This window comes from Schistocerca nitens, chromosome 2 (assembly GCF_023898315.1).
Source record: "Schistocerca nitens isolate TAMUIC-IGC-003100 chromosome 2, iqSchNite1.1, whole genome shotgun sequence".
In the NCBI taxonomy this organism is placed as follows: Eukaryota; Metazoa; Arthropoda; class Insecta; order Orthoptera; family Acrididae; genus Schistocerca; species Schistocerca nitens.
In genome coordinates this window covers 1,192,789,951-1,192,811,681 of record NC_064615.1, presented here as the reverse complement: position 1 = coordinate 1,192,811,681, position 21,731 = coordinate 1,192,789,951, and the positions used below count along the sequence as shown (strand labels likewise).

The following is a 21,731-nucleotide window of genomic DNA, read 5'->3' as shown; positions in this document are numbered from 1 at the left end:
ACTGCATGACACAAAGCTTTATGCCTTGCCTGGGCCTGTCAACACTGAGAATAGACTGTTGATGACTGGAAACATGAGGCCTGGTCGGATGAATCTCATTTCAAATTATATTGAGTCGATGGATGTGTACAGGTTTGGAGACATCCCCACGAATCAATGGACCCTGCATGTCAGCAGGGGACTGTTCAAACTGGTGGAGGGTCTGTAACACTGTGGGGCATGTGCAGTTGGAATGATATGGGACCCCTGATATGTCTAGATATGACACGTCACATGTACTTCAGCATCCTCTCTGATCACCTGCATCCATTCATGTCCACGTGCAATCCAATTTACTTCGGCAATTTCAGCAGGACAATGTGACACTCCACATGCCCAGAATTGCTACAGAATGGCTCCAGGAACACACTTCTGAGTTTAAACACTACTATCGCTAGCCACAAACTCCCCAGACATGAACATTATTCAGCATATATGGGATGCCTTGCAACGTGCTGTTCAGAAGAGATCTCCACCCACTCATGCTCTTATGGATTTATGGACAGCCCTGTAGGATTCATGGTGTCAGTTCCCTCCATCACTACTTCAGACATTAGTTGAGTCCACGCCATGTCATTTTGCTACATTTCTGCATGCTCCAAGGGTCTACACCATATTAGGCAAGTGTACCAGTTTCTTTGCCTCTTCACTGTATTTATACCAATGAATATGAAATAAAGTTAAGCCTGCTGTGATTTGAGTGTTTCTCTGTTCCACCAATGTTACATTTATAACAATCTGTCTGCCATCACATTGCATTACAGACCACTGAGAACTGCAACAAAGAGGAATAAGCCATTGAACAACTCTTCACTGACCATGTCCTGTTGATCGTGGTGCTGAATATCGGAGACGGAGTACCCTACATTGGCTGCAGTTTGTAGAGGCAGTATATGTTCCGGATTCTGTTGACAGGCCCTGAGCAGAACTAATGAAAGTAAAATTAATGCATCGCAGTGAAGGGTGTAGGAGGTGTAACTATTAAAACTAAACCAAAGTGGAAGCCACAGTAACTCCATTTGTTATCTATGTCTACATCTATATGGATACTCTTAAAATCGCACACCTTCAAAATAATTCTATATTACTTTAATCTTGAACAGCTTGTGGAAAAAATGAACACCTATATTTTCCGTGCGAGTTCTTATTTCCCTTATTTTATTACAATGATCATTTCTCCCTATGTACGTTGGGGTCAACAAAACATTTTTGCAAACGGTTAAAAAAGTTTTTGATTGAAGTTTCACAACAAGATTGCCCCACTGCTATGAAAACCACCTTTGTTTTAATGATGCCCACCCCAAATTCTGTATCATATCAGTGACACTCTATTCCTTGTTCTGCAATAATACAAATCATGCTGCTCTTCTTTGAACTTTCTCAATGTACTCTGTTAACCACATCTGGTAAGGATCCCAGACCATGCAGCAGTACTCCAAAAGAGTACGGACAAGTGTAAAGTAGGGTGTCTCTTTCCTACGTGACCTGCCAATAAAACACTGTCTTTGGTTTGCCTTCCCCACAACATTTCGTTTGTGTTCTTTGCAATTTCAGTTGCTCATAATCATAATTCCTAGGTATTCAGTCCAATTTATAGCCTTTGGATTTGACTGATTTATCATGTAACTGAAGCTCAATGAATTCATTTTGGCACTCATGTGGAAGACCTCACAAGTTTCATTATTTAGGGTCAAGTGTCAATTTTTGCACCACACAGATATCTTTTCTAAATCGTTTTGCAATATACAGTGATCGCATCAGTCATATTTTGGAACAAGCCACCAATTAAGCTTCCTGCTATCACTCTATATGCTAGAAGCCATTGCATACGTGACATCATCATGCTAGACAGCTGGTGGCTGCTGGTGGAAAACAAACATCTAAGTGTTGCAAACATCTGACACATTGTAATCTAGCAGTTTTCACCATATCTCACAGTTCCCAATTTATTTCCCCACGTAGCCTATAATTTTTTGCTACTTTTGAGATGAACATAAAAGGAAAGAACCCTCAAAACTATGTGTTTTAAGGTACGCTTTGTAACAGTAGTGTGTTGGGAAATGGCTCAATTACCTCATACACCAGTAGCAAAAGTGATAGCATTTTCAATTATGTACCCCCTCCCCCCCATGAACCATGGACCTTGCCGTTGGTGGGGAGGCTTGTGTGCCTCAGCAATAAAGATAGCCGTACCGTAGTTGCAACCACAACAGAGGGGTAACTGTTGAGAGGCCAGAAAAACGTGTGGTTCCTGAAGAGGGGCAGCAGCCTTTTCAGTAGTTGCAGGGGCAACAGTCTGGAAGATTGACTGATCTGGCCTTGTAACATTAAACAAAATGGACTTGCTGTGCTGGTACTGCGAAAGGAAACTGGCGTTCTATGGATTGGAGTGTGGCATGTCACATACCTTAATTGGGCAGGTATGTTAGAATTTTAAAAATGGAAATGGATAGGTTAAAGTTGGATTAATGAGAATTAGTGAAGTTCGGTGGCAGGAGGAACAAGACTTATGGTCGGGTGAATACACGGTTATAAATACAAAATCAAATAGGGGTAATGCAGGAGTAGGTTTAATAATGAATAAAAAAATAGGAATGTGGGTAAGTTACTACAAACAGCATACTGAATGCATTATTGTAGCCAAGATAGATATGAAGTCCACGCCTACCACAGTAGTACAAGTTTATATGCCAACTAGCTGTGAAGATGACGAAGAGATTGATGAAATGTATGATGAGATAAATGAAATTATTCAGATAGTGAAGGGAGACAAAAATTTAATAGTCATTGGTGACTGGAATTCAGTAGTAGGAAAAGGAAGAGAAGGAAATGTAGTAGGTGAATATGGAATGGGGCTAAGGAATGAAAGAGAAAGCCGCCTGGTAGAATTTTGCACAGAGCATAACGTTAATCATAGCTAACACTTGGTTCAAGAATCATGAAAGAAGGTTGTATACATGGAAGAAGCCTTGAGATACTAGAAGGTCTCACATAGATTATATAATGGTAAGACAGAGATTTAGGAACCAGGTTTTAAATTGTAAGACATTTCCAGGGGCAGATGTGGACTCTGACCACAATCTATTGGTTATGAACTGTAGATTAAAACTGAAGAAACTGCAAAAAGGTGGGAATTTAAGGAGATGGGACCTGGACAAACTGACTAAACCAGAGGTTGCACAGAGTTTCAGCGAGATCATAAGGGAACAATTGACAGGAATGGGGGAAAGAAATGCAGTGGAAGAAGAATGGGTAGCTTTGAGGGATGAAGTAGTGAAGGAAGCAGAGGATCAAGTAGGTAAAAAGATGAGGGCTAGTAGAAATCCTTGTGTAACAGAAGAAATATTGAATTTAATTGGTGAAAGGAGAAAATATAAAAATGCAGTAAATGAAGCAGACAAATAGGAATACAAACGTCTCAAAAATGAGATCGACAGGAAGTACAAAATGACTAAGCAGGGATGGCTAGAGGACAAATGTAAGGATGTAGAGGCATATATCACTAAGGGTAAGATAGATACTGCCTACAGGAAAATTAAAGAGACCTTTGGAGAAAAAGAGAACCATTTGTATGAATATCAAGAGCTCAGATGGAAATCCAGTTCTAAGCAAAGAAGGGAAAGCAGAAAGGTGGAAGGAGTATATAGGGGATCTATACAAGGAAGATATATTTCAGGACAATATTATGGAAAAATGGAAGAGAATTTAGATGATAATGAAATGGGAGATATGATACTGCGTGACGAGTTTGATAGAGCACTGAAAGATCTAAATCGTAACAAGGCCCCGGGAGTAGACAACATTCCATTAGAACTACTGATAGTCTCGGGAGAGCCAGCCCTGACGAAACTTTTCCATCTGGTGAGAAAGATGTATGAGATCGGAGAAATATCCTCACACTTCAAGAAGAATATAATAATTCTAATCCCAAAGAAAGCAGGTGTTGACAGATGTGAAAATTACTGAACTATCAGTTTAATAAGTCACGGCGGCAAAATATTAACACGAATTCTTTAGAGATGAATGGAAAAACTGGTAGAAGCTGGCCTCAGAGAAGATCAGTCTGGATTCCGTAGAAATGTTGGAAGAAGTGAGGCAATACTGACCCTATGACCTATCTTAGAAAATAGATTAAGGAAAGGCAAACCAATGTTTCTAAAATTTGTAGACTTAGAGAAAGCTTGTGACAATGTTGACTTGATTACCCTCTTTCAAATTCTGAAGGTGGCAGGGGTAAAATGCAGGGAGCGAAAGGCTATTTACAGTTTGTACAGAAAGCAGATGGCAGTTATAAGAGTCAACGGGCAAGAAAGGGAAGCAGTGGTAGGGAGGGGAGTGAGACAAGGTTGTAGCCTCTCTCCAATGTTATTCAATCTGTATATTAAGCAAGCAGTAAAGGAACCACAAGAAAAATTTGGAGTAGGAATTAAAATCCATGGAGAAGAAACAAAAACTTTGAGGTTCACCGATGACATTGTAATTCTGTCAGAGACAGCAAAGGACTTGGAAGAGCAGTTGAACAGAATGGACAGTGTCTTGAAAGGAGGATATAAGATGAACGTCAACAAAAGCAAAACGAGGATAATGGAATGTAGTCAAATTAAATCGGGTGATGCTGAGGGGATTAGATTAGGAAATGAGACACTTAAAGTAGTAAATGAGTTTTTCTATTTGGGAAGCAAAATAACTAATGATGGTCGAAGTAGAGAGGATATTAAATGTAGACTGGCAATGGCAAGAAAAGCGTTTCTGAATAAGAGAAATTTGTTAACATCGAGTATAGATTTGTGTGTCAGGAAGTCATTTCTGACAGTATTTGTATGGAGTGTAGCCTTGTATGGAAGTGAAACATGGATGATAAATAGTTTCGACAAGAAGAGAATAGAAGCTTTTGAAATGTGGTGCTACAGAAGAATGCTGAAGATTAGATGGGTAGATCACATTACTAATGAGGAGGTATTGAGTAGAATTGGGGAGAAGAGAAATTTGTGGCACTACTTGAGTAGAAGAAGGGATTGGTTGGTAGGACATGTTCTGAGGCATCAAGGGATCACCAATTTAGTATTGGAGGGCAGAGTGGAGGGTAAAAATTGTAGAGGGAGACCAAGAGATGAATACACTAAGCATATTCAGAATTATGTAGGTTGCAGTAGGTACTGGGAGATGACAAAGCTTGCACAGGATAGAGTAGCACGGAGAGCTGCATCAAACCAGTCTCAGGACTGAAGACCACAACCACAAGAAACATACAGTATTACTAGTTGCAAAAAACCATTTTTTAAATAGGTCTATTATTTGACATAAAATTTTGAAATTTCTTTGTTTGTTATCAATTTGCAATTATGTTATGTCAGTTGACATTATGAGTGTTGGTAAAACTGCTACCTAGGAGGATAAGAAATAAATTCTCATTCTGACTTTGATTTATTACTTCTGTGCCTGTTTATATTTTAAGATTTTCAAATGTTTTGTAGGGTAAGGTTGGTAAATTTATTGCATATGTTAGTCTGGTGTGATGGTTGCATTGGCTACTGGGTGATGTAACAAGACACCAGCGAATAAGATCTCACTAGTCAGAAATAGCTGATGTTTCCTCTATTCTGACTGAGCATATTCTTCAAGACTCAATGTTTGTATTTAAAAGGTTAATGATCATTACTGTTGCGGAACACAGTACATCAGAATGCATGCAAAAAGACGAGACTGAGTTATAAGTGGCACAAGAAAAGATGGGGGCTGGGCCTCTTTGTCATGTATTGGCTTGGTTCGGAACACTTCACGTCAACTATCCTGTTTTTCCATTGCTGATGCCACCTACCAGTAGTTGCAACCATAATTGCATGGTGAAGCTAAACATTGTGAGATGCTGACCGTGGATTACACCAGCATTTCCTTCTCGCATCTCCACTCTTTGCACTGGCCTAAAATATTCCCTTAACTCCTCCACCACCCGCAGTGGAAACCATTGGTTTGTGCCACTTATAACTCGTTCAGTCACATCAATGTCAGTAGGAAGAAAATGGGAGGAAGTGAAGAGAAACTCTGATAAGAATATAGAATCAAAGTGAACCATACTCTGAAGAAATGTAGAATCAGGGAACCTTTAGCTTTGGTCTTATGGGTTTTTCGCAGGGCTACAAGATTATGGTATAAAATTGTGAAAAACATAAAATTGTGAAAAACATAAAATCAAAGAATCTAAAACTGAAGTGCTACTGTATCTACAATGAATCTTCACTAAATTCTGTGTAATCTCATTACTACTCAATGTTTCTATTTGGCAAAACTGAAAATACTGGATGCTCTTTACACTATCGACATCACTAGTTCATGTGGTTACATATTGACCACAGAAGCTGTATCACAGCACTTAAAGATCTGTTAAACACAATATTCCCTTTCCAATGTTTTGTTATGATATATGTTTCACCTGCATTAATTAATCTGCATGTGTCTTCTGGAAAAATTTAATCTACACACAATACACACATAACCAGATTTAGGGTAACTTCTGAGAACACAAAGTGATCTGAAAGCCATGTTACACTTTTTCTTCTTAGCAAGACCACAAATAAATTAATAATGGACTGGGGAGAAATGAAAAAGGACTGTCAACATTCAACATTTTGCTGTTACACAGTGATCAGATACCTGTCACCAATTGTGAAAGGTGGTTTTCTCCTGACGACACTAATGTTTCCAAACTGGAAGTGAGAATTCATTTTTAGCCTTTACAATCTATTTGGTATTACACAAGAACCATTGTGTAAGAGTTGCACAATGAATTGGCTGCAAAAATTAACTTACCAAACAGGATATGAACTTAAAGCTCCATTATACTATGGAGCAATTTATGCCCGTTCAGTTGCCATGAACAATGCGGAGGGGGAGAGAACAAACTGTGGTACAACCAGAAGTACCCTCCACCACACATGCCCAGTCAGTTTGAGGGGAGATAAGTAGTTATACATAGATGTGAACTGCCAACTCAAAGTAATTACAGGCGGCATACCACTTCTAATAGTATGAGTTAGTTAGTTAGTTACGAACATGTTCCATAGATCATTTGAAAATTATTTTATGACAACAATGTGGACAAGTCAGTTTACAGGAGATTATAAACATTTGGTTAGTATTAACATTAATAAAAATACTGAACATAAATCAAACAAAGGAAAATCCAGGATGAACTGTAACAAGGAAAGAAAAGTTGGTACTCACCATATAGCAGAGATGCTGAGTTGCAGACAGGTACAACAAAAAGACTGTCACAGATAAAGCTTTTGGTCAACAATAGACTACACGTACACGCACATGCGTGCCCGCACACACAACTGAAACCACACTGTGAACAGCAGCACCAGTGCATGATGGGAGTGATGAATAGGTGGGGGTAAGGAGGAGGCTGGCATGGGAAGGGGGTGGGATAGTAGAGTAGGGGTGACAGACAGTGAAGTGCTGCAGGTTAGACAGAGGGCAGGGGAGAGGTGAGGGAGAGAGGGGTAGCAGAAAAGGAAAAAAGTAAAAAGACTGGGTGCAATTGTGGAATGAGGGCTGTGTAGTCCTGGCATGGGAACAGGGAGAGAGCAGGCTGGATGGGTGTGGGCAGTGACTAATGAAGGTTGAGGCCAGGAGGGTTATGGGAATGTAGGATTTATTGGAAGGAAAGTTCCCACCTGCATGGCCATTTATGGAGACAGACAGCTTGTTGGTTGTCATGCCCACATATAATGCAGCACGGTGTGTGCTTGTAGATCACGTGACTGGTTTCACAGGTAGCCCTGCCTTTGATGGGATAGGTGATGTTAGTGACCGGGCTGGAGTAGATGGTGGTGGGAGGATGTGTAGGACAGGTCTAAAACAGGGGCATGAGCCTTGAGGTAAGGGAGGTTGGGAGCATAGGGATTGATGAGTATATTTTGAAGATTCAGTGGACAGTGGAATACCACTGTGGGAGAGGTGAGAAAAATAGTCACCAGGACATTTCTCATTTCAGGGCACAACAAGAGTTAATCAAAACCCTGGTGGACAATGTAATTCAGTTGCTCCAGTCCTGGGTAATACTGAGCTAAGAGAGGAATGCTCCTCTGTGGCCAGATCGTGGGACTTTGGAAGGTGGTGGGAGACTGGAAAGATAAGGCACAGACCTGCTTTTGTACCAGGTTGGGAGGATAATTAAATACTGAATGTAATGTTAATTTGTGAAATGCACATGCAAGTTTACACTAAATTAATTTGGATCTAGGCATTTACTGATTGTTACTTCAAAGCCTCTATGTTTTCACTCCCCATTCTTCAAGTAACTTTCCCATTTCATCTGCAGCTTGCTCCCACATTTCAAACTAAATGATGGAATTTTAGAAAATTCTAAAAGCTAAAAATTTAGCCATATTTTTAAATTATTCTGTGGATCAGCCATACTTTGTGATGCATAATTGGTAAGTAGGTTTGTTCTGTAATTAGTAGTGCTGATTTCCATACTGGAACAACACATGGCATCTTGAAGGTGGATAATCTATGACCAGGGTAAGACATATTCACATTTTGACTTTGACACAAATGATGATATTCAATATGATAAGGTGGATACATAAACCTCTTCATTTATCTAAAATGCAACTGCCGGTTGAAATATCAACAATTATGGAAATGATAGATTGCTACTCACCCTAAAGATGACATGTTGAGTTGCAGACAGGGACAATGAAAAGACTGTTACACATTAAGCTTTTGGCCAAAGCCTCAATCAGGAAATGAATAGAAAAGCATGCATGCATTCAAACAAGCAAGCACACCTCACACACATATGACTGCTGTCTCTGGCTGCTGTAGCCTGAGCAGCACTTGACCACTATCTCTGATAGCAGCCGTGTGTGTGTGTGTCTGTGTGTGTGTGTGTGTGTGTGTGTGTAACAGACTCTTCACTGCGCCTGCTGCAGCTCTACAAGTCACTTTTAGGGTGAGTAGCAATCTATCATTCCCATAATTGTGTATTGAAAATTCATAAGATACTTGAGTTGCTGTTTGATTACTCATTCTTTATCATTGAATGCTGCATGTATTAAACAACAGATCATGATAGTAGTAAACTTACTCATCTACAATGTTTTATTGTATATTAGAAACAATGTCTAATTTTGTGTTGAGAAGTGATAATCATCGCCATATTACTAGAAACAGAACATCTGTAGACGTGCCATATCATAGATTATCAAAATTGCAGAACTCCTACCTAGTTCTTGGACTGAGGATGTTTAATAGACTAAGTGCTGACTTTAAAAAACTGCCTGTAAATATTTTTAAAGCTAAATTATACAAGCTACTAGTGAACAATCCGATTTACACCATTGATGAATTTTTTGAAGATGAAAATACTGTATTCTAATGTGTACCTATTTTATGTAAACCAATTTACAACAAAATAGTAGTTTATGTAGAAATATATGCTCTTGACTTTGTCTATTGCTGTAATCAGCTGAATGACAATAAAATTTTATTATTATTATTATTATTATTATTATTATTATTATTATTATGTGTGTTCAAAATAGAATGTCTATCTTACCACCAACAGTGAGATGATTGAGTTCAAAATAATTCATTGTGCCAGTAGAGACCAATATCTGGCTGACTACTGATGAAGTAAATCTCCCTGTGAGGTAGGCGCTTCTTGTGTGGCTAGTGACTTTCTGGTAATGGACACGATCAACCTTAGCATAAATGTATGTGTAATAAGCAACTTCAGATGCCATGAAAACGCCATAGAGTACCTCCACCAGCTGGAACAGAACATGGATGCACATTCAATAAAATATTCTGAAATATGATCTATTGAAATTGTGATGACATCAAATGTAATAACAATTACTACATGCTGACGGCCCAAATAATTAAGAAAAGTAGTAAGAAATGTTCTTAACCATTAAATTATCTAAAAGACAAGGATAATTTCCTCTACATACCAAACAAAAACCTGTGAACATTTTCAAGATCAAGAGTTTCCAAGTGCAGAGTCACTTATTTAACTCTGCTGGAGTAATAGTGGTAGTAATGTTAACAATTACAAAGATTCAACTGGACAACTCTGTTGTGGATTTTGCGCAAGTCACCCAAGTGGCATCCAATGAAATACTTGCACCAGGCTGCCATGCCATATGACATTTTTCATTTTGTTTATGCAAACAGTTTTCCAGATGGCCTCCTATCAACCTATTGTACACTGATCTCTGCTAAGCTATGTATGTAGAGCTGGACGTGGCACTGATTACTGCTGACCAGGTACACACAGCCCTGGTGCCTTGGGGACTATCAGGAGATGCAGCTATATGAGGCATGGTCTACATGTCAACATGACTGGAATGGGAGTGGTAATTAATGAGAGCAGAACAGGTGTGTGTGGAGACACAAATGGTAAAATGCCTGTCATCATAGGTAGGAGAACTAGGTCTTTTTAGGATAAATCATGAGAATAGGTTCCACTCCATTAAAAAGTGTCTCAATCAGTATAGAAATTTCTTCAACATGTACACTGAACATAATGTCTAACACTGGGGTGCACACCCACCAGTTGGCAGAGGTGGAAAAATCATGAGAACTAACACAAAAGAAATTTGCTCAGAATTTTTTATGCTCCACCAAAATATGCAAATAAAGTGCATCAGCTTGAAGTTAAGTAACAGTCTTTGGATAGCGCAGTGGTACGCATCACAGATCACCAGTGCAGCGAGAGCGAAATCCAGCATATTTTGCTATCATATGAGTGTGCAAATTGCTACTGCAGAGCTACATTAAAAAAGTGTGGGGATTTACTATTTCTATCAGAAGTGGCATACAGATTAAACTTAGAGAAGATCTACACACAATCATTGTAGATAAATATTTTGAATTGGCAGCTATTAAATGAACAACGTTAGATATCCATGAAAAGTTAATTACTCTGTTTGTTTAGCTAATGGTAATCTGAACTCTTTCTCCAACAAATTAACTGAAGTCCTAGAAAGAGTCACAGCCCCCAAATTAAATAACATCATCTGAAGGCTACAGGTCTTGATAATGAAATCAGTATTAACTTCCTAAACATTCAGGTTTGCAATATTTGTATTTTGCACTGTCTGAATAGTGCTACACAATGTCCTTCAGACACTGCTGATGATCTACAGCCAATTAAATTGAAAAACTGTATTCACAAATTGTGAACATAATTATAGATTAGCTATACAAATGGTTAGCGACCCAAAAATTGTACAGTGAACAGCTCATTGGGGTCTGAAAATTACAGAATAGTTCTGGTAAAGAGCAGGCAAATGCTGTTTAAAATGCATTAACATACTGGGGTATTGACAAAAATGTACAGAATTTCTGCAGTGGCACGACTGTCTCAAACACTGTCTATCCTGATGGGGTATGCATCTTATGTTGTCATCAAATATATAAACTTACTTCCAAAAGTGTATTTGAATGTAAAGTGCCAGGATGTAACAATCAGTCCTGATGCACCAGTTTTTCTATATTTGAGAGAAAACTGGAAAAGTATCAATGTCGGCAATTTTCACACTGGGAAAAAGATTGTAGATTTGTTCTTAACGAGACAAAAATTAAGGAGATGTTAGACTTTTTGGAAGTGAATTAGATTAACTGGCAGTGAGAGGTGATATAGTGAACTCATAGAGGTCTGTGTAATGTTTTTTGGGAAGATACTCGGTGGAGAGGGTGGAGGGGAACGTAAATTAAACCCTCCTGGAGCAACACATCGAACAAGACATGTTGCAAGGACACTTTATTGCTTAAAAAAGTTTCTTCTCAGAACACAAATTGAATATTTATTGAAAATCAGAATGTACTGAGAGATGTCTCTTGTTTCATTGTAATTGTTTATACCAATCTGTGGCTTCAGTACAGTGGAGTTGTGAAAGCTACTCATCTGGATCTCTGCTTCATAAAAGATCTGAAATCATATGAAAAGGTAGATCCATGATTCAAAAGTCACCTATTGTAGTATTTATTTGAACAGTTCTCTCTGTTATTTCTCTTTGATGAGAAGTAGATTTACAGACCAGAGTCAAAATGGTAGCAAATTTGGACACAGAGAATCTACAAATTTAAAGCAGATAATTCCTTTTTTGTGGAGAACTGGATGGTCCATTAAATGGTAAGTTTAACATTATTCTGATTATCATTAATTATTGATTTTTATTTGTTAATTTCCATCCCCTAACACAATTTCATGTCAGACAAAAGAGACAACTTCGTGCCAAGCAAGAGCAATGATCTGTTGGCTTGCCTGAAGATTATAGACACTGGTTTTATTCAAGAATGCCCTTTGATATGGACAACCAGAACTTCATATTTAGACACAAAAGGATAGTGAAGGAGTTAAAAGCTCTTAATGACTCTGTTGAAACGTGTGTTGAATTGACACAAGATTATCATGGACTACTGGCTAGGTGAGGAGCAAATGGAATTTATATTGTGTTGTGTTCAAGAACATCATAAACTGTACCATTATTGCAAGAAACTGAAAACATCCTTGAGAATATAAACAGCCGTCTAGAAATTGAATGCTATTTAATTTTGATTTTATACAGACCTCAATAACTTTTACAATGGCTAAAAACTAAAAAACCTAAAATTCTCAAAATTAAATTTTTTTCCTCTAGTTGGCAGGGGTTAATGTAATCCTACTGAGATGAAATTTTTTTCAAGAGTAAATCTAACCAAATAGCAAATGTTAAGATGGTGAACACAAAGTTTTTGGAAAAAAAAATTTTAAGGCAAAATAAGCAACACTTCAGCTATTTAATTTCATTACTTTTTATTGACAAGCCTTCTATCATTTTCAGACGACTCCTGAATGAATAAATAAATGAAACAAAAATAAATAAATCATTTCTGCTTAATAGAAATTAAACAACATCCTATATTCACAAATTGTAGTGCGTAAATGTGATTTGCTCTTTGATTTGGAGATAATTTCACAATCATGTGGTTGTTTTTTTATCATATTAAATGCAGTAATACCTGAAACTATCAGAAAATTGCAAAAAAGTTAGCCTATGGTTCAAATGGCTCTGAGCACTATGGGACTTAACTTCTGAGGTCATCAGTCCCCTAGAACTTAGAACTAATTAAACCTAACTAACCTAAGGACATCACACACATCCATGCCCAAAGCAGGATTCGAACCTGCGACTGTAGCAGTCGCGCAGTTCCAGACTGTAGCACCTAGAACCGCTCGGCCAAACCGGCCGGCAGTTAGCCTATACCGGTATATTCTTAAAAATTTTTTTAATATTTCACACAAAAATTGTTCACTGTCTACAGATCTCATACCATATTCAACATTAAATTTCATAACTAGTTTCAGCTGTTCATATCACTATCCTCAGGTTAATCATGGTGAAGACATGGTGTCAACATACACAGTAAAGTTACGTCGTGACGTCTGCATATCTTTGTAGATTCTCATACTGAAGTTCTTTCTTATATGAGAATGTACTGAGATATATCATCAGATATAAATATACATTGACACTATTTCACTACCATGATTGACCTGAAGATGGTTGTATAAATAGCCAAACTAGTTATCAGATTTAATGTTGCATACTGTTTCAAATCACACAATTAAAAAGTTTTGTATATTTTTTTGGTGTTAAATGCAGTTTGTTACAGAGTAAAGATAAATTCTTTTTAAATGTTTGTATGATTAATAGTATGGTCATGTATGTGTTTCAATGTGATGCCTTTTCCTCTATCTGTTCCTTACACGACATTAATTTTGTCAACATGCTATTTTCTCATACAATATGTCATCTGCAACATGAGCCGATGAAATGTGTTTTTGATCAAAAATAACTTTCATATTATGAAACTGTCAGTTGTCAGTGATAATGTGATGACTAGACACACCTTAAGAGGGAACAGAATGCGTCTTATAACATTGCGTGCCAGCTGAGAGTCACAAGAAGGCAAGGTGGGACAGCTCTACTCAACATAGTCCCACTCCTTAAATATAGATATTTTTTTTCTGTTCTGTTTTCAGTAGTACACGTAATGCATACATAATGAATAGTTAAAGTTGCTAAATTCTTATTGACATAGTATTTTGCTACACTTAATTGTTTTGCTACAGTTTATTGTTCAAAAGGAGAGGTCCACAGGATTGTGATAGACGTTTTGAAACTACTGATACACTGATACAGTTAAGATCCCATGTAGCACGCACTGCAGCCATTCACTCTAGTGGACCCTCATTTGCAAGTAATTGATGAAAGAAAAATTTGGAATTTTGTGTGACAAATTAATACCATTAAAAAAAGCTGAATAATGTAGTTAGTTCCATGGTGTAATGGATAGAATAAAAGTTTGACATGTAGTTGGTTGCGGGTTCAAATCGCATCAGATACATATATTTTTTTATTTTTAAATCTTAGATCATAATTTTTATTCAGTTAATTAATTTAAATGTAATTTTTAATCCCTTCCCTTTGCCACATAATTTTAACCATTAATACCATTAATATCAGCTTCATCATTTGCTCTCAATTTTCTTCCTGATAAATAAGAACTGCGAAAGAGCCAGTACTCAACACCTAACACATGTGGAAACATTAAAGAATCACTGTTTTTCCACAAATCCTCAAACACTGAAGTGCTCACACTTATAAAAAAACTAAAAAATAAATACTACAATGGCAGTGGCAACATACCAGATTTTATTGTAAATAATTCTGGAGAATGTATTGTAGAACCATTAACTGTTATAACTAAAGCACCTTTTAGTAATGGAGTTTTCCCTTACCTCCTAAAGATTGCTAAAGTTACCCACCACTCCGCAAAAAGGAACTAGAAAATGATGTAGCTAAATACGGTCCAGTAGCACAACTCAGCACATTTTCAAAATAATCGGAGAAATCGTTTCACACTAGATTAGAAAGTTGTATTAACAGTTTCTCTGATATATATGTGTGTGTGTGTGTGTGTGTGTGTGTGTGTGTGTGTGTGTGTGTGTGTGTGCGCGCGTGCGTGCGTGCGTGCGTGCGAACGCGCGCGTGTGCAAACGCGCGCGCACGCGCATGCGCGCGCGCATGCGAGCGCGTGAGAGTATACCCGTCCTTTTTTCCCCCTAAGGTAAGTCTTTCCGCTCCCAGGATTGGAATGACACCTTACCCTCTCCCTTAAAAACCACATCCTTTCGTCTTTCCCTCTCCTTCCCTCTTTCCTGATGAGGCAACAGTTTGTTGCGAAAGTTTGAATTTTGTGTGTATGTTTGTGTGTCAGTCGACCTGCCAGCACTTTCATTTGGTAAGTCACATCAATTTTGTTTTTAGATTATATATATATATAATAGAGGGAAACATTCCACGTGGGAAAAATATATCTAAAAACAAAGATGATGTGACTTACCAGAACGAAAGCGCTGGCAGGTCGATAGACACACAAACAAACACAAACATACACACAGAATTCAAGCTTTCGCAACAAACTGTTGCCTCATCAGGAAAGAGGGGAAGGAGAGGGAAAGACGAAAGGATGTGGGTTTTAAGGGAGAGGGTAAGGAGTCATTCCAATCCTGGGAGCGGAAAGACTTACCTGAGGGGGAAAAAGGGACAGGTATACACTTGCACACACACACATATCCATCCACACATATACAGACACAAGCAGACATATTTAAAGACATGGCCCAAACTCTTTGTCTTTAAATATGTCTGCTTGTGTCTGTATATGTGTGGATGGATATGTGTGTGTGTGCGAGTGTATACCTGTCCTTTTTTCCCCCTAAGGTAAGTCTTTCCGCTCCCGGGATTGGAATGACTCCTTACCCTCTCCCTTAAAACCCACATCCTTTCGTCTTTCCCTCTCCTTCCCCTCTTTCCTGATGAGGCAACAGTTTGTTGCAAAAGCTTGAATTCTGTGTGTGTGTTTGTGTTTGTTTGTGTGTCTATCGACCTGCCAGCGCTTTCGTTCGGTAAGTCACATCATCTTTGTTTTTATATATAGTTATAATAGAGGGAAACATTCCACGTAGGAAAAATATATCTAAAAACAAAGATGATGTGACTTACCAAATGAAAGTGCTGGCAGGTCGACAGACACACAAACAAACACAAACATACACACAAAATTCTAGCTTTCGCAACCAACGGTTGCCCGTCAGGAAAGAGGGAAGGAGAGGGAAAGATGGAAGGATGTGGGTTTTAAGGGAGAGGGTAAGGACTCATTCCAATCCCGGGAGCGGAAAGACTTACCTTGGGGGAAAAAAGGACAGGTATACACTCGCGCACACACACACATATCCATCAGCACATACACAGACACGAGCAGATAAGCAGATATTTGTAAAGGCAAAGAGTTTGGGCAGAGATGTCAGTCGAGGCAGAAGTACAGAGGCCAAGATGTTGAAAGACAGGTGAGGTATGAGCGGCGGCAACTTGAAATTAGCGGAGGTCAAGGCCTGGCGGATAACAAGAGGAGAGGATATACTGAAGGGCAAGTTCCCATCTCCGGAGTTCGGATAGGTTGGTGTTGGTGGGAAGTATCCAGATAACCCGGATGGTGTAACACTGTGCCAAGATGTGCTGGCCATGCACCAAGGCATGTTTAGCCACAGGGTGATCTTCATTACCAACAAACACTGTCTGCCTGTGTCCATTCATGCGAACAGACAGTTTGTTGCTGGTCATTCCCACATAGAATGCATCACAGTGCAGGCAGGTCAGTTGGTAAATCACGTGGGTGCTTTCACACGTGGCTCTGCCTTTGATCGTGTATGCCTTCCAGATTACAGGACTGGAGTAGGTGGTGGTGGGAGGGTGCAAGGGACAGGTTTTACACCGGGGACCGTTACAAGGATAGGAGCCAGAGGGTAGGGAGAGTGGTTTGAGGATTTCATAGGGATGAACTAACAGGTTACGAAGGTTAGGTGGACGGCGGAAAGACACTCTTGGTGGAGTGGGGAGGATTTCATGAAGGATGGATCTCATTTCAGGGCAGGATTTGAGGAAGTCGTATCCCTGCTGGAGAGCCACATTCAGAGTCTGATCCAGTCCCGGAAAGTATCCTGTCACAAGGGGGGCACTTTTGTGGTTCTTCTGTGGGAGGTTCTGGGTTTGAGGGGATGAGGAAGTGGCTCTGGTTATTTGCTTCTGTACCAGGTGGGAAGGGTAGTTGCGGGATGCGAAAGCAGTTTTCAGGTTGTTGGTGTAATGGTTCAGGGATTCAGGACTGGAGCAGATTCATTTGCCACGAAGACCTAGGCTGTAGGGATGGGAATGGGTGGCAGCTGTCATAATGCAGGTACTGTTGCTTGTTGGTGGGTTTGATGTGGACGGACGTGTGAAGCTGGCCGTTGGCCAGATGGAGGTCAAGGAAAGTGGCATGGGATTTGGAGTAGGACCAGGTGAATCTGATGGTTCCATCCCCAAACCACTTTCCCTACCCCCTGTCTCCTACCCTTGTAACCGCCCTTGCTGTAAAACCTGTCCCATGCACCCCCCCACCACCACCTACTCCAGTCCTGTAACCCGGAAGGTGTACACGATCAAAGGCAGAGCCACGTGTGAAAGCACCCACGTGATTTACCAACTGACCTGCCTACACTGTGAAGCTTTCTATGTGGGAATGACCAGCAACAAACTGTCCATTCGCATGAATGGACACAGGCAGACAGTGTTTGTTGGTAATGAGGATCACCCTGTGGCTAAACAATCCTTGGTGCACGGCCAGCACATCTTGGCACAGAGTTACACCGTCCGGGTTATCTGGATACTTCCCACTAACACCAACATGTCAGAACTCCGGAGATGGGAACTTGCCCTTCAGTATATCCTCTCCTCTCGTTATCCGCCTGGCCTCAACCTCCGCTAATTTCAAGTTGCCGCCGCTCATACCTCACCTGCTTTCAACATCTTTGCCTCTGTACTTCCGCCTCGACTGACATCTCTGCCCGAAATCTTTGCCTTTACAAATGTCTGCTCGTGTCTGTGTATGTGCGGATGGATATGTGTGTGTGCGCGCGCGAGTGTATACCTGTCCTTTTTTCCCCCAAGGTAAGTCTTTCCGCTCCCGGGATTGGAATGACTCCTTACCCTCTCCCTTAAAACCCACATCCTTTCATCTTTCCCTCTCCTTCCCTCTTTCCTGACGAGGCAACCGTTGGTTGCGAAAGCTAGAATTTTGTGTGTATGTTTGTGTTTGTTTGTGTGTCTGTCGCCCTGCCAGCACTTTCATTTCGTAAGTCACATCATCTTTTTATATATATATATATATATATATATATATATATATATATATATATATATATATATATATATATAACAGAGGGAAACATTCCACGTGGAAAAAATATATCTAAAAAGAAAGATGATGAGACTTACCAAACAAAAGCGCTGGCAGGTCGATAGACACACAATGAAATATGTCTGCTTGTGTCTGTATGTGTGGATGGATATGTGTGTGTGTGCGAGTGTATACCTGTCCTTTTTTCCCCCTAAGGTAAGTCTTTCCGCTCCCGGGATTGGAATGACTCCTTACCCTCTCCCTTAAAACCCACATCCTTTCGTCTTTCCCTCTCCTTCCCTCTTTCCTGATGAGGCAACAGTTTGTTGCGAAAGCTTGAATTTTGTGTGTATATTTGTGTGTGTGTCTATCGACCTGCCAGCGCTTTTGTTTGGTAAGTCTCATCATCTTTCTTTTTATATATATATATATATATATATATATATATATATATATATATATATATATATATATATATATATATATATATATATACACCCGTGTGAGGTTGATAGATCCTCCATCGGGCGCCTCCCCAGGTGGCAGATAGGGGAAAGCATCCCAGATATGGGTGGCACCGAGGAAATCAAATACTCGGGGTGGACCAAAACTAACACATCCTCGAGGATAAGTATCCGGAGTAAAAACCGGCGAAACGAAGAAAACTAACACAAAAGCCCAGACACGTCTGTGTGGTAACCACCGGTACTCTGGCCAGCGTCTGTCACCAATGGTGCGACTGATACGAGCTCCAGGAACTGAAAATCCCTGGTTCTACCAAACTGGTGCAAGCCAGACGAATTACAAGCATAATGGCAAGTACACCTAAAAACAACATTACCCCAGGTGGACGATCCACCCATCGCAAGACGGCAACCAGGCACTCGGATTCTGGGGGACCTGGAGATGTACTAAAGGGCGAGTCGGAGCGCTCTGGCAAACTACCCAAGAAAACACACACATACTTTGGCACCTTCAACATACAGACACTAATACAAACGGGAAAATTACACAATCTAACAACGAAACTCACCAGTCAAAAGATCTCGATCCTAGCGCTACAAGAAACGAGATACACGGATTCAGACACAATAGACTACGGAAACTACAGATTCTTCAAGAGTGGAACCGACAGGAAAATCGGCAAAGGAGGATCACTCCTCGGCATGGCCTTCGCAGTAAACAAAAACATCCTAGACTCAGTAAAAGAAGTCAACGCGATCAACAACAGGCTCATGACCATGCGAATCAAACACGCCAACAAGAACTACACCCTCATCAACGTACATGCCCCCACGAACGCAGACAACAAGGACAAACCAGAAGAAACAGACAAATTCTGGGACAAACTCGAAACCACCCTGGCAAAAATACCCCAAGACAACGCGAAAATTCTACTAGGCGATTTCAACGCACAAATCGGCAGAGAAAAACGCTACAGAAAAACAGTAGGAAATTTCGCTGCACACAAATTCACCAACAAAAATGGCACCAGACTGATCGAACTCTGCCAGCAAAACAACCTCAAAATCATGTCAACCTCCCTGATGAAAAAGCCCAAGAAACAAAAGACGTGGCGATCACCAGTCCACTCACTAGGCGAATTCCAGATAGATCACGTGGCAATCTCCTATGACTACCAGAAAGAAATCCACGACGTCCAAGTGAGAAAAGGCGCCAACATAGATTCGGACCACTACCTAACAAGAATCAAAATCAAACTCACACCAAGAAGACAACACAAAAAGAAATTGACCTTACCAAAATTTGATGCAAGAAAGATCAGAGAATCGAACATCACAGAACACTGGGAAAAACAAGAGGCGAAAGACTGGACCAGCTTTAAACAAAAAATTGTGAACACAGCCAAAGAACTGATCCCGCTGACTAGAAAACCCAGGCACCCTTGGTGGAACACTACCTGCGAAATCGCCCTACAAAATCGAAGAACAGCTTTCACAAACTACAACAGCAACAAAACACAAGAAACACAGGACAACTTCTATGAAATTCGAAGACAAACATTGAAAACAATAAGACAAGAGAAACGCAAATACATAAACGATCAGCTAAACTCCATCGAAGAGGACTTCAGAAATTTCAACACACGGGATTTCTACAGGACGTACGCCAACCAAGTCAAAGGATACTCACCACAGAACCTCTGCTTCAGAAAAGAAGATGGAAAACTGGCACTTACCAACAAAGAAAACTGTGAAGAGCTCGCGAAGTACTTTTCAAAATTACTAAATTGCCCGGAACCTAACTCAACCTTCGAACCCCGAGAACCGGCCAATGCACCGGAAGACTCACCATCACCAACAAAAGAAGAAATCCTCCACTGCATAAAGAAACTGAAAAACAACAAGGCAGCCGGTGAAGACGGAATAACGGCAGAACTGCTGAAGAACCTAGGACCAAACTCGCTAAACGAAATCACACAAATCATACAGAACACCTGGACAACCGAAATCATACCTGACGACTGGAAGACCGCACTCATTCACCCGCTACACAAGAAAGGTGACAGGACAGACACAAACAATTATAGAGGAATTTCCCTGCTACCGGTCATCTACAAAATTCTATCAACCTGCCTTCTCACCAGAACGCAAGGACAACTGGAACCCGCCATCTCGGAATACCAAGCGGGTTTCAGACCCAACAGAGCCTGCCCCGAACAAATCTTCAACCTGAAATCAATCATAAAATCCCACATGACAAGCCCCAAAAAAATCATCTGCACTTTCGTCGACTTCAAAAAGGCTTACGACTCGATCGACAGAAAGTCCCTCATCCAAATCCTCAGAGAAAAAGGCCTAGACCAAAAGACCCGAAGACTAATCGAACAGACACTAACCAATACAAAATCCAATGTCAAATTCATGGGCGAAATCTCGGACCCCTTTGAAATCCACACTGGCCTAGGACAAGGAGATGGACTATCCCCGCTATTGTTCAACATCGTCCTGGACAAAGTAATGAGCGAATGGGAAGCTGAAGTCAGGAGACAAAACACCTGGAGACCAGTCACATTAGGAAGGAAAAGACTGGAAATCCCTTACCTAGCATTCGCAGACGACCTAGCGATACTGACCTATGACCCAACATCAGCAAAAACACAGATCGAAATCCTGAAAGAATGCGCCGAGAAAGTCGGCCTACAAATCTCTTTTGAAAAAACGCAAGTCCTAACAAGAGAAGGCGACGACATCACAACCAAGTATGGCAAAATTAAAGGGGTCACACACTTCAGATACCTAGGCGAAATCATCGAACCGACCGGAACAGAGAAACTGGCTTACGAAGACAGACAACAGAAGACACGGAAATCACTAGGCATGGTACGAAACGTCTACAACAAACAATGCATTTCCAGAAACATCAAGATCAGACACTATAACACAGTGATC

The 21,731-nt window shown here is 40.2% G+C and overlaps 1 protein-coding gene across 4 annotated transcripts in view; it reads right to left on the bottom strand.

Moving 5' to 3' along the window:
• Positions 1-21,731, bottom strand: part of LOC126237536 (thiamine transporter 1-like) — a 713,275-nt gene that overhangs the window by 278,099 nt on the left and 413,445 nt on the right. For all 4 annotated transcript variants that reach the window (XM_049947721.1, XM_049947722.1, XM_049947720.1 and 1 more), the window contains one exon: positions 9,605-9,818. In XM_049947721.1, coding sequence (XP_049803678.1) covers positions 9,605-9,818 — 214 coding nt within the window. The remainder of the gene's footprint in view (positions 1-9,604; positions 9,819-21,731) is intronic.